This window comes from Chiloscyllium plagiosum, chromosome 31, assembly GCF_004010195.1.
Source record: "Chiloscyllium plagiosum isolate BGI_BamShark_2017 chromosome 31, ASM401019v2, whole genome shotgun sequence".
NCBI lineage: Eukaryota > Metazoa > Chordata > Chondrichthyes > Orectolobiformes > Hemiscylliidae > Chiloscyllium > Chiloscyllium plagiosum.
Window position 1 is genome coordinate 7,947,442 of NC_057740.1, and position 12,343 is coordinate 7,959,784.

Genomic DNA, 12,343 nt, shown 5'->3' on the forward strand with positions numbered 1-12,343 from the left:
AGAAAGTAAATCTTGAAAGGTTTGAGCCAACATTTAATATTGCTTTCTATTGGGAAGAAATATACAAGAAATTGGCTAGCAATGTGATCTTTGTGACTCAAAGACTTCATTGCTCTCAATACAAATATCACATCAATTTGACAGTCAAAATGGCCCTTGGCCTTACCCAAGGCAAGATACACAGGGCATTGAAATAGCTTTCTTGTGCAATGATATCAACTTAAATAAAGAGGAAAGCACGCTGGAACATCTGAAGACCATGAAAGGTGGAGTATAAATACAATGGGAAAGGCAAATCAAACTGGTGCCTCCTATTGAAGCTACTCTGTTTAATAATGGTCACATTTGCTTTATGGTCAATAAAGACTCATCAATAAAAATCTCAAGCAAGAAAACCAATATTTTCATTGTGTTATCTTTTGCTACTTAATGCAAAATAATGTTTTATCTGTTCACTGCACCAGGGCTTGGAAATGAATAAATGTTTTGAGCAGGTGTCATACCCTATTGGATCATGTACACTGAAAGAGAACATCTTGAAAAAGTGACCAGAGCATTTTTCCAGACAATCTTCCTTTAATACAAAGTCAACATATCTACATACACAGTGGTTTTTATAACCAATTATATTTTCAGTTATAAGTAAGAGTTGTTCAAAAGCAATAATCACTTGGCCCTCAAACAAATGACAGTTCCTTTGTTTTTCAACATCCCATTAATTTGGCTGTCATACTAGTTAAGTCTGGCAACTTCCACAAGTTATTGAGTAAATTCATCACAGACGTTGACAAGGAACATGTCGGAATAAACCCAGGGTAGCAATCCTGATCCCCAGGCTAATTTCTGTTTATCCCAACATATCAGAGTTCCATTTTGGGGGCAAAATAAAGAAGGAAAGCAATTCTGATAAATGAAGCACATCCTTAAAATGGTACAAAGAAAGCTCTTTAAACATTCAGAATCCAATGATATATAACCAGTCACAAACATTTCTACAGTGAAAAAATAGACTGTCTTTAAACATAATATGAACAAATAAATGTATTTTAAATGTTTTTTTTGTTTATTTTAATTTGACTGATAGTTTTTTTGTTAAAAAAGAACAAATACACAATTAAAAAAAAGATTATGCTTGTCGTATGTTACAAAACACAAAATATTTTCAAGAAAACCGCTCACAAATTCAACCCCTTCTGTTTTGTCTCGATGCTCTCCTCAGCTCATCAAGTCATCAAGGTTTAGGTATATTTTTCCCCCCTTGTGAATGCTGTTCATGTATTTCTTTGAAGTTGTCCCATTTGTTAATTATGGGCTTCCTATTTGCAGTCCCAAGGCCAAGCAGTGAAAAAGGTCTTTTGTTATGCAGTCTATTTTTAGACATTTTATTGAAATATTGGGAGGTGGAGTTAGGGTGAGGGAGAGAACCTTGCCAGATCCTTCAGTTATTGGTCTATTGGTAGTTATGACAATGGACAGATTAATGGTGAATGACATTACTGAAACATCACAGGGCTTTTCACTATATGATGCATACACCAACTATTAACTTTATAAAAGGATAATTATAAAGCTTACCTTTTTAAAAAGTAGGAACCATGCTTGAAGCTGAATTACATCTGGGATTCGCATTCAATACTTATGCAAAGTCGGATTTATGCAAATACTGCTCAGGATTAATTACTGCACTCAGAGACCCCCAGACTGGCTGTCAATTGTAATGTTCCCTCAAAAAGACAAAGTTAATTGAAGCATGAGTTACTCATTGCTAACTACAAATGACCTCTGCCAATCAGGAAGGTAGGATTATAGACCAAAGTGTGGAGAAGTTTAGACAAATCAGCAAGCCACATTTCATAAGCTGGGCATCAAACCTAATGGAAAAATATTTTATAACCTTGGCGAGCTGAAACTGTGGTATGATGAAGCACTAAAGAGAACCCATTCACGGTTAACTTTGTTCTTTTGTTCAGTGTAACATGCATGGTGTTTGCAAATCACCCGTTCCTGCTGAAAGTCATTCTTTACAAAGATGATACTGTTCCTGTAAAGTGGCCACTTGCAACTGCTCTTTTAGTGGGCTAATTTAATTTAGTTGCTGTCAGCAAATTAAAACCTTTCTTTTACAAAAATGCAAAATGACACAACAAGGTCGGTCATTCAAATTTTGCCCTCTTTAAAGGGGAGAAATCTTTCCACTGATGAACATTCATAACAGCACGTCTCTCAAAACAAAAGGCTGATTCTGTGTAAGATGAAATCGCATCAAATCTGTACTATGTCATCTATGATGGCATCTGCCTCAGCACCATAAAATGTGAGTTGGATAACTAGGATTACCCTCAAACCATGCCCTTCTGAAAGATACTGGTGATGATAGATGATGGTAGACAAGTGGTTATAATGTCACCTATAGGCCTGCATTGATCTCGTGATGCTCAATTACCCATTACAACATGTTGATTGTTTGCAGATGTACAGGACATGACTCGGGGTGTTAATATGGTCATTTCAAATGTGTAACAAAACAGTTGTATTTATTTAATACTTTTTCAGTGATATTAATTTTCTTCAATCCAACAAAGAAAGGCACTATTCCTTCTTTCCCACCTTCCTCCCAATAAGGACATTTAGAATTGTTGCATTCTTATGATTAGACATGGAGATAAGCAGATAGCAGAATTATCCGAAGGGCTTTTCCACTTCACTGTCCTCTAGCAGGAGGAGGGAATGTCCAAAGACTCGAATCCCTAACTTAGAGATTGGAGTACATATGGATTGACTGTCCTGAGGGCTTTGTGTCACTGATCCCCTTCAGCAGCCCTCAGGAATGTACACGCTCCTGAAAACACAGTGGTGTTTTGTCCAGCCATCACATTCATCCTTTTGTTCTGACTATTAACATATGATTATGATATGATCATGTTGTTATTATTTAAATAGGGATACTTCCTTAGGTATAACTCATTCCCCTCAGAACTTAGATGGGTGCCATACTGGGTTTGCAATTATGAACAAAGAATGCTTTGGTGCTTCATGCGGGAATGTGTAAATGCAGTCATTTGAATTTAATCTTTACTTTCCTTGTGTAACATTTTCAACTATCTCCTTAGTGTCTCCTATGTGCATTATCCCTTTCTTAACAAAATGCAAGCAAGAGCCTTTTCTAGAACCTCTGCTTTGATCAAACAGAAGATTTAATGTGCCTGCAGTACAATTGAATTTCCTGTTCCTCAGCTCCACTTCAGGTCCCTGACTCCATTGGTCAGTTTATCAATTTGAGGATACATGTTCTCATGTCTTTGGCTGGCTCGCTGTTACCTGGTGATGTTTTATACTGGTCTCAGGTTTTCCATGAAAAAGGTCAGAAATGTCCATCCTAACCCACTCTCTGGAAATGAGCCTGTAACTATCCATGTCATCAGCAGTGGTACCTCACTTGGGTGCAGCTCCCTCACTACTGCAGAGTTAAAATAACAGTTAGGATAGGAGACAATCATGGAGTCATCAAAAATAGATTCACAAGTGAATCTGATGTAGGGAGAAGGCACAGATGCAGAACATGCATAGATGAGGTATGGCCCAGTGGGGACTGCCACAGGATAGAAAAAAAACAACCTCTGCTATCTTTGATGACTACAGAGTAGCCAAAACCAACCAGACATTTGCAGTAAGTGTGACTTTGTGAGCGATTCCCTTTAATGCTGTTCCATAGCTTAGATTAGTAAAAGGGATTTTAAGCAAGCAGAACTCTAATGATGTAACCAAAGACAGGATCCCATCTTTTCAGGTTTTCCCTTCATCCACTTTCTGAATGACCTTTTGCTTGCCCGTCCTTAATATTTCATTAGACAGTCCACACAGGAGGAAATCCAGATCCATTTCACCACAGTTGAACACTTGAGGTAAGTAGGATGTGTCCATAATTAAAATGATCCCCCTACCCAACAGACCAGGGTCCTTCTCCTCTTCTGGGTTACAACATTGAGTTCCCTTAGGGTCCATCCAAAATATCTTCCCCCGGCGGTGGTTAGAATTAAAGTACTTTTCAAGCACGCTATATGGCTCAGAAGAGGCGCTCCATGTCCATTGTGGCCTGTTAGAGTTTGGTGATCAATGGCTTTTTACGTTGCATAATGATCAAAACTCCCAAGGTACTCCAATGCTGCTTGATAGCAGAACTGATACTCATCCTGAAAGTATAGAAAAGGAAGATTTATCAAAAGAGAATGACATTTTAATGGTTTTGCTGTTCTCTAACTGAAACTGAACACACAAATGTTTCTTTTAAAGAAGGGAAGAGGTAAATTTGCCAAACACATCTCACACCCTTAGAATGTCCCAGAGTGCTTTGCATCCCATGAATTACAGTTTACTAAATGGAACCAATGGCTATGTAGCAAGATCCCATCAAACCAGTGAAGTGAGTGATTAGATTAGCTGTTCTGATAGTGTTGGTTGCGTACACCAGGAAAGTTTATTTTAAGTCAAAGACTCATTATCTGGGAGGGACACCAGTCTTTGGGTGGAATGTTCTCGTTCCTTTGTTTAAGTGTGTGTGTTAATGTGTGTATGTGTGCGCGTATGTGTGCGCGTATAGAACATAGAAGAATACAGCGCAGTACAGGCCCTTTGGCCCTCGATGTTGCGCCGATCCAAGACCACCTAACCTATACTAACCCACTATCCTCCATATACCTATCCAATGCCCGCTTAAATGCCCATAAAGAGGGAGAGTCCACCACTGCTACTGGCAGGGCATTCCATGAACTTACGACTCGCTGAGTGAAGAACCTACCCCTAACTTCAGTCCTATATCTACCCCCCCTTAATTTAAAGCTATGCCCCCTTGTAATACCCTTGTATGTGTGTGTGTGTGTGTGTGGGGGTGGGGGGGGGAAGAGCTTGATAAGTGGTGACTCAGATGCCACTCCTACCACCAAGTCATTCACTTTCCCACCAAACAGCTTATTGAGGATTGACGTACAGGTATGGGCGGCTTTCTTAATAAATCACAGACCCAGGGACACAGGCAACCTGGGCTGCTCGATACTGCTGGACACACAGAGGCTGGCAGCTTCTGGGTCCTAAAGCCCACCGATCCAGGACTACTCCTTAGGGGATCAGGAGGGAAGCAATTTTCACTCTTCTCGCAAAGTGGAAACCGCAGGGACTGGAGAGTCAGGAGGGTTGGAGGGAAGGTCCGTGTGGTGGCTTTCAGAGGCTAATCCAATGATCCCCTTCTGTGACTCTGATTGCCTCCATATTGGAGGTCACCTCTACCTTATCCAGTAGGTAAATTCCCATTCTCTCCCAGTGTGCAAATTAGCTACCTTTCCCACTTGTACATGGACTGTCTTGCTCAGGACATAATTAGTGAATTGGTGAGAAAGGGATGACTTTCTTTCCACAGTATCTCTCTCTCTCCAGGATCAATGGTACCTATTATTTTCCTCAGTCTGCACCCTGAGAGAGGAGAATATCTCACCTATCCAGTATTTCTTATGCTACATTCCCCCAAAATACTGAAAGCAACTCAACTGTGTTTGGGATTGCATTCTTCTGTATGTGAAGCTGAACAAAACATCTTTCACAAAGCATTTGTTAATTTGTGATGCAAACAGTAGAATAGAATAGAATCCGTACAGCGTGAAGCAGGCCATTCGACCCATCAAGTTCACACCGACCCTCCGAAGAGCATCCCGCCCAATCCCTGACACCCCACATTTCCCATGGCTTATCCACCTAGCCTGCACATCTTTGGACTGCGGGAGGAAACCCATGCAGATACAGGGAAAATGCACAAACTCCACACAGAGAGTCACCCAAAGATGTAATCAAACCAAGGTCCCTGGCGCTGTGAGGCAGTTGTGCTAACCACTGAGCCACCCACAAAGATGTCATCTCGGTTTCTACCTGTCCTCATTACACACGTGACTGATACATACAGCATGAGCTCAGCAAGAATTCTTCATGAACAAGTGAAGCGAATGGTTCACTTTGCTTGATTGACATCTTTGAATGGTTATAATAAGTTGTTTCAAAAGTCTGGATTCTGGGGGTGCTATTGTGGGGGTGATGGTGGTTAAGAAGAGGACACATTCCCCACTTTCCTGGACTGAAACCCAGATGCCCCTCAGTTATATTCCCCTGGGGCCAGCCTTAATAGAGTTAGTGTGGGACTTCCAGCCATCCCTCTAGGAGGAAGTCCTACACAGAAGAACAGCCTGTCAGTCTGGTTCATTGTTTGGCAGCTCTATAATTCCAGGAATACCAGAATGGAGTCCAAGTAAACTCCAAAGAAGTTTGGAGAAGCATCACTACAGCTCTTCATTGGTAAGATTACTGTGTAGTTTTGGTTTCCTTACTTAGAAAGAGATATGCATTAAAGTCAGTTCAGAAAGGATTCAGCGTGTGGATTTCTTGGATAACAATGTTTCCTTCATGAAATTTAGTTGATTGGTCTCGGTCTACATTTATTGGAGTTTAGGAGAGTGAGAGGTAATCTCAGTTAAAGACATAAAATTCTGAAGGATTTGACAGGGCAGATGCTGTAAGAATGTTTCCTCTTGTGGGGAAATTTAGGATGAAGGAGAGCAGTTTAAAATTAAGGGAACTATCAAATAAGACAAATGAGGAGGAACTTCTTCTCCCACAGGATCGTTAATTAGAAATTATTTTCCTGAGCGAGCCATGCTGACCTGTGGATAGGGGTTTGGCCGAATTCACTACCCTGAGGACCTCCTGCAGATATGTCCTGCAGCTGAGATTACTGACCTCCAACTACCACAACATCTTCCTTTGGGAATGGTATGCCACCCAGTGGATAGCTTTTTTCCTGATTCCTGTGGGACCAGTATTGCTAAGGCTCCTTAATACCCCACCCAGTCAAATGCTGCCTTGATGTCAAAAGCAGTCACCTTCACTTCTCCAAACGAATGGCAAGAGAGGCTTGGTGGACCAAACAGTCTACAGCTGTTCGTCTTTCTTATGAAGAGAGATGGTAGAGGTGTTTGGTATGCTTTCCTTTATTTGTCAGAGTATTGAGTACAGGAGTTGGGAAGTCATGTTGCGGCTGTACAGGACACTGGTTAGGCCATTTTTAGAATATTGCGTGCAACTTTGGTCTCCTTCTTATCGGAAGGATGTTGTGAAACTTGAAAGGATTCAGAAAAGATAAGCAAGGATGTTTCCAGGATTGCAGGGTTTGAGCTATAGGGAGAGGCTGAATAGGCTGGGGCTGTTTTCCCTGACATACCGGAGGCGGAGGGGTGACAATAGACAATAGACAATAGGTGCAGGAGTAGGCCATTCTGCCCTTCGAGCCTGCACCAACATTCAATATGATCATGGCTGATCATCCTTAATCAGTATCCTGTTCCTGCCTTATCTCAATAACCCTTGCTTCCACAATCCTTGAGAGCTCCATCCAACTCTTTCTTAAATGAATCCAGAGACTGGGCCTCCACTGTCCTCTGGGGCAGACCATTCCACACACCCACCACTCTCTGGGTGAAGATGTTTCTCCTCATCTCTGTCCTAAATGGTCTTCCCCGTATTTTTAGGCTGTGTCCTCTTGTTCGGTGACCTTATAGATGTTTATAAAATCATGAGGGACCTGGATAGGATAAATAGACAAAATCTTTTCCCTGGGGTTGGGGAGTCCAGAACTAGAAGGTATAGATTTAGGGTGAGAGGGGAATAATATAAGAGAGATCTAAGGGACAACTTTTTCACACAGAGGGTGGTATGTGTATGGAACGAGCTGCCAGAGGAAGTGGTGGAGGCTAGTACAATTGCAACATTTAAAAGGCATCTGGATAGGTATATAAATAGGAAGGGTTTGGAGAGATATGGGCTGGGTGCTGGCAGGTGGGACTAGGTTGGGTTGGGATATTTGGTTGGCATGGATGGGTTGGACCAAAGGGTCTGTTTCCGTGCTTTACATCACTATGACTCTATAAGGTATAGCCAGATCGAGATAGCTTTGGATTGAGGGACAGGTTGTCACTTACTCCTGTATGGTACTGATTTCATGTTTTTTCTAAGAGAGCCACTTTACAGATAGTCACTTGTACTCTGGCCACTTCACAGCTTGGAAGCCCAGTACAAAAGTGTCCCCAACAGTGGTTTCCACCTGATGTCCAATTCTAGCATTGCTCGATATCCCATTCACAGTTAATAACATCTCTTATGAAACTCTAATTTTTACAATTCCTTGGGGGATTCCATATTTTTCCATATTCCATAAAAACCAATAAGTATTTTTGGAAGGCAATGGAGCCCATGAATCCCATATTTGTTTAGAAAGAGCTCAGATACCTTAACATTTTTACAATTGATTTCTGATTAAGTTTCCTATTTCAAAGTTGCTTAATTCAAGCTATCCGATAATTGATATTTTAAAGCAGTTTCCACTTTTCTGTGTTAGTTATCTTGCACAATACAAATTATTGGATAATTAATTGTTGGATTGTCGAGCATAGATGATTTCTCGTTTGCTTATCCAGCTCATCAGATAAACTGATGAACCACCAACTTAAAACTGTGAGGGGTGAATCACGTTTGGGCTTTTAATATTCAACAAGCAGCTGAATTTTATTTTCTAGGGAACACAACTGAAAAGCAGGGAAGTAATGTTAAACGTCCTTTGAAAGTTGTTTAGACCACGTGAGGTCCTGTGCCCAATCTCTGTTACATGATGGACATAGAAGCACTGTTCTTACCTCTGTCTGTACCATGGCAGGCCGCTGCGTTCGGAGCATCTTGACAGTCTGGAAGATGTCCACAACCCCTTCGTACCTCATCCTTTCCAGGACAATGCTGAGTGTAATAAAAACCCCAGTCCTCCCGACTCCGGCACTAGTAAAATGAAGGATTTCATGTTAGATTGTACAAACCCGGGACTAAATTATTACACACTCCATGAGAAGCTTAGTTCTTGGAGTGGAAAACAAACCTGCGCAGTGTGAGACAAGAATGCGACCAGCTCAGCTGCACTGATAGTTAATAGCATTCCAGTAACACTTCACTTCACAAAAAACCCTTCTTTAAAGTGTGTTGCTTCTTGGAATACAGCATCCATTACTCACCTGCAATGAACTGAGATGGGACCATCTTGGCCAAACTGTTCCTTGGTTTTATGCACTTGCCCTATAAAGTCAATGAAACCCTCTCCGGATTTTGGCACTCCTTGCTCTGGCCAGTCTGTGAACTGGAACTGCCGGACAGTCCGTGACTGGCCATCCTGTGGGAGGGAAAGACCACATTAAACACTGAATAGTGAGCATTCCCCCACCCCCCCCCAGTTGTTACAGTATCTTATCAATACTGCCATTCCTTTTAACCTTTACTATGAAGACCAAATTGGGATTTGGAGAAAGAATTTTTCCAGGGGACATGGTCCTGATGTTCTGCGAAGTTTGTGTGTTTCGAGTGTTCAAATGGAGCCCGGACATATCTGATAGTCTGTCTGTTAGAAATAAACATTAGGTTGCGTGCTGAGTGAAGGCAGTCTTGACTTAGATCCCCATGAACCTACAGATCAAAATTACCTCCAATCAGGCATAGAATTAGAAATGAAGGAACATGTTATTATTTTATCATTTCAAATGAAAGCGTGCACAGCAAGACTTCACCGAGGTGTCAAACTAGATTACATCTCCACTGTGAAGTTTGAGTTCACGGCAGTCTGATTCAGAGGCAGGAATGTTATTGCTAAAGAATGTTATTCCTGAAGAAGGGCTCATGCCCGAAACGTCGATTCTCCTGTTCCTTGGATGCTGTCTGACCTGCTGCGCTTTTCCAGCAACACATTTTCAGCTCTGATCTCCAGCATCTGCAGTCCTCACTTTCTCCTAGAAGATTTTAACCTACTGCGAATCCTCTTGCAAGGATGCCTTCCTTGAAGAAGCTCTCTTTCTCCCTCTTCAAGGATTCATGAAGAAGGGCTCATGCCCGAAACGTCGATTCTCCTGCTCCTTGGATGTGCTTTTCCAGCAACACATTTTCAGCATGTTATTGCTAAACCAAGGATGACACAATCTACTCAAAACTCTCCATTCTGATCTTTCCCTGTAACTCTAAACGCCCTGCTTAAATGTCATGATTCAGCTTCACCAGCTACTTGTGCTAAAACATTCCACATTCTAATAAACCTCTATGCACAAAGTCCCTTCTAACCCCTGACTATGAGTTGGTCTGTCCAAGTTTCTTTCTCAATTGTGTAAATAGCGTTGTTTCTTCCTAGCAAACAGATAGTTGTGCAGACTAGTCGACCAGTCACTGGAATATTTTTACACCTTGCATTGTTACATTTCTAAACATCCAGCAGTCCTTGCAGCACCTGGGGGAGGATGAGAGATAAATGGAATTTGCTTGATTAAACCTTGTCGTAATGACTGTCAAGTCTTGTCTGCCAAGCACATCATTTAAACTGATTATTCCTGTGACACGTTCCTTTTGAAAACAACGAGCAAATGGAGTTTAATATAGATAAGTGTGAGTTCTTGCATTTTGGAAAGTCAAATTAAGGTAGGAGTTTCATGGTGAATGGTAAGGCCTTAAGGAGTGTAGTGGAACAGAGGGACCTTGGAGTTCAGGTGCACAGTTCTCTGAAAATGGAGTCCCAGGTAGACAGGGCAGTGTAGAAGGTTTTTGGCACACTGGCCTCCATGAGCCAGGGCATTGAGTATAGAAGTTGGGGAAGTTATGTTGCAGCTGTACAGGATGTTGGTGAGGCCACCGTTGTGTTCAGTTTTGGTCACCTTGCTATAGGAAAGATGTTATCAAATTGGAAAGAATGCAGAAGAAATTTACAAGGATGTTGCCAGGACTCAATGGTCTGAGTTAAAGATAGAGGTTGGACAAACTAGAATAGTTTTCTTTAGAGTGCAGGAGGCTGAGGGGAGGGGGGACCTTGTAGAGGTGTATAAAATCATGAAAGGCATGGATAGGGTGAATGTACTCAGTCTTTTTCCCAGGGTTGGGAAATAGAGGACGAGAGGGCATCAGTGTAAGGTTAGAGGGCAAAGAAGAAAAGGGAACCTGAGGGGCAACAGAGGGTAGTACGCATATGGACTGAGCTGCCAGTGGAAGTAGTTGAGGCAGATACATTAACAACATCTAGAAGGCATTTGAACAAATGCATGAATAGGAAAGGTTTAGAAGGATATGGGCCAAGTGCAGGGAAATGGGGTTAGCGGGGATGGACATTTTGGTCCGCATGGACTAGGTTGGGCCAAAGGACCTGCCTCTGTGCTGTAGGACTCTACGAACTTGGTGGCCCCAGAGCAGTGGAAAATAACTCTGTGTTCTAGTTCATTGGTTTGTGATGGAGTAAAATCCTCTTGGAGGATTGCAATAACTTGGCAGTAACACAACTGGGAGGGAACAGACAGGCGAAAAGCTGGGATCAATGATGGAGTAATTCAAGATTTTAAATTCAATGAGTACTCTTCTGGGCAATCTTTTGCAAACATCTACCAAAGATATGATCAAAATTGGAAACTTTCTGATCATTAAAATGGAAGTAGGGTTTCTTGACAGGCTCAAAGCATGGCTGAGTATTAACGCCTCATCAGTTATTGCACAGTGCTCCAAATTCATTTTAATGGGTACAGGTATTTCCTAATTAACCTGTTGACTGTCTTCCTCATGGACTGTTTACGTGTCTACAAATGGAATGATTTTGACCACATTATAATTGGAATCAATTTTCTCTTTGTTCCCTGGAAGTTGCCAATATTAACTTTAGGAATTGTTACAACATGGGGTAAACCCCTCTGTTCATTCAAACCAGACACACAGAAACGCTCACCTTGCGCCATAATCTGTTAAATTTCAAGTGGCAAAGAACTATCCCAAATATCACTATTTAAAGAAAAAAATTAACAATTTTATTCTTTAAATCCAAAAGAGAACATTAAACAACAACTATTTATAACTCCTTTCTCTTAAACCTATTTCTACCTCCCACTCTACAATACTGGTCTGATAAATTCCCTCTTAGATTTACAGCAAAAGCAATTTCAAACCCAGTTATCGTCTTCGGATGTCGAACTTTCTCTGTAGTTTTCTCTAGGTTGGCTTCGGTATTCTGTTGCACAAAATTCTGATGGACAGGTACCTTTCAGAGAGCTAATCTGCTGGATGTTATGTTGGTGCTTGGCAGCTCTTTGCTGTTCTCCCTCCAACTGTTCAAAACGTCTGATTCTATTCCCCAAAACATTGGATCATTTCACTGGTTTGATGTCATCCAAAACAGGAAAATCCAAATTCGACTGGAGTTTGGTATCTGGGGCATAACTTAAACTGATTGGCCAATTTGAATTTGTTTTGTACCATG

The 12,343-nt window shown here is 41.4% G+C and overlaps 1 protein-coding gene across 18 annotated transcripts in view; it reads right to left on the bottom strand.

The window, feature by feature from the left end:
* Nucleotides 1-556: 556 nt before the first annotated feature.
* The window catches only part of LOC122565203 (receptor-type tyrosine-protein phosphatase S-like), a 210,088-nt gene continuing 198,301 nt past the window's right edge, over nucleotides 557-12,343 (bottom strand). For all 18 annotated transcript variants that reach the window (XM_043720928.1, XM_043720933.1, XM_043720934.1 and 15 more), the window contains 3 exons: nucleotides 9,090-9,244; nucleotides 8,724-8,859; nucleotides 557-4,190 (listed from right to left, as the gene is read on the bottom strand). In XM_043720928.1, coding sequence (XP_043576863.1) covers nucleotides 4,122-4,190; nucleotides 8,724-8,859; nucleotides 9,090-9,244 — 360 coding nt within the window. In that variant the 3' untranslated portion in view covers nucleotides 557-4,121. The remainder of the gene's footprint in view (nucleotides 4,191-8,723; nucleotides 8,860-9,089; nucleotides 9,245-12,343) is intronic.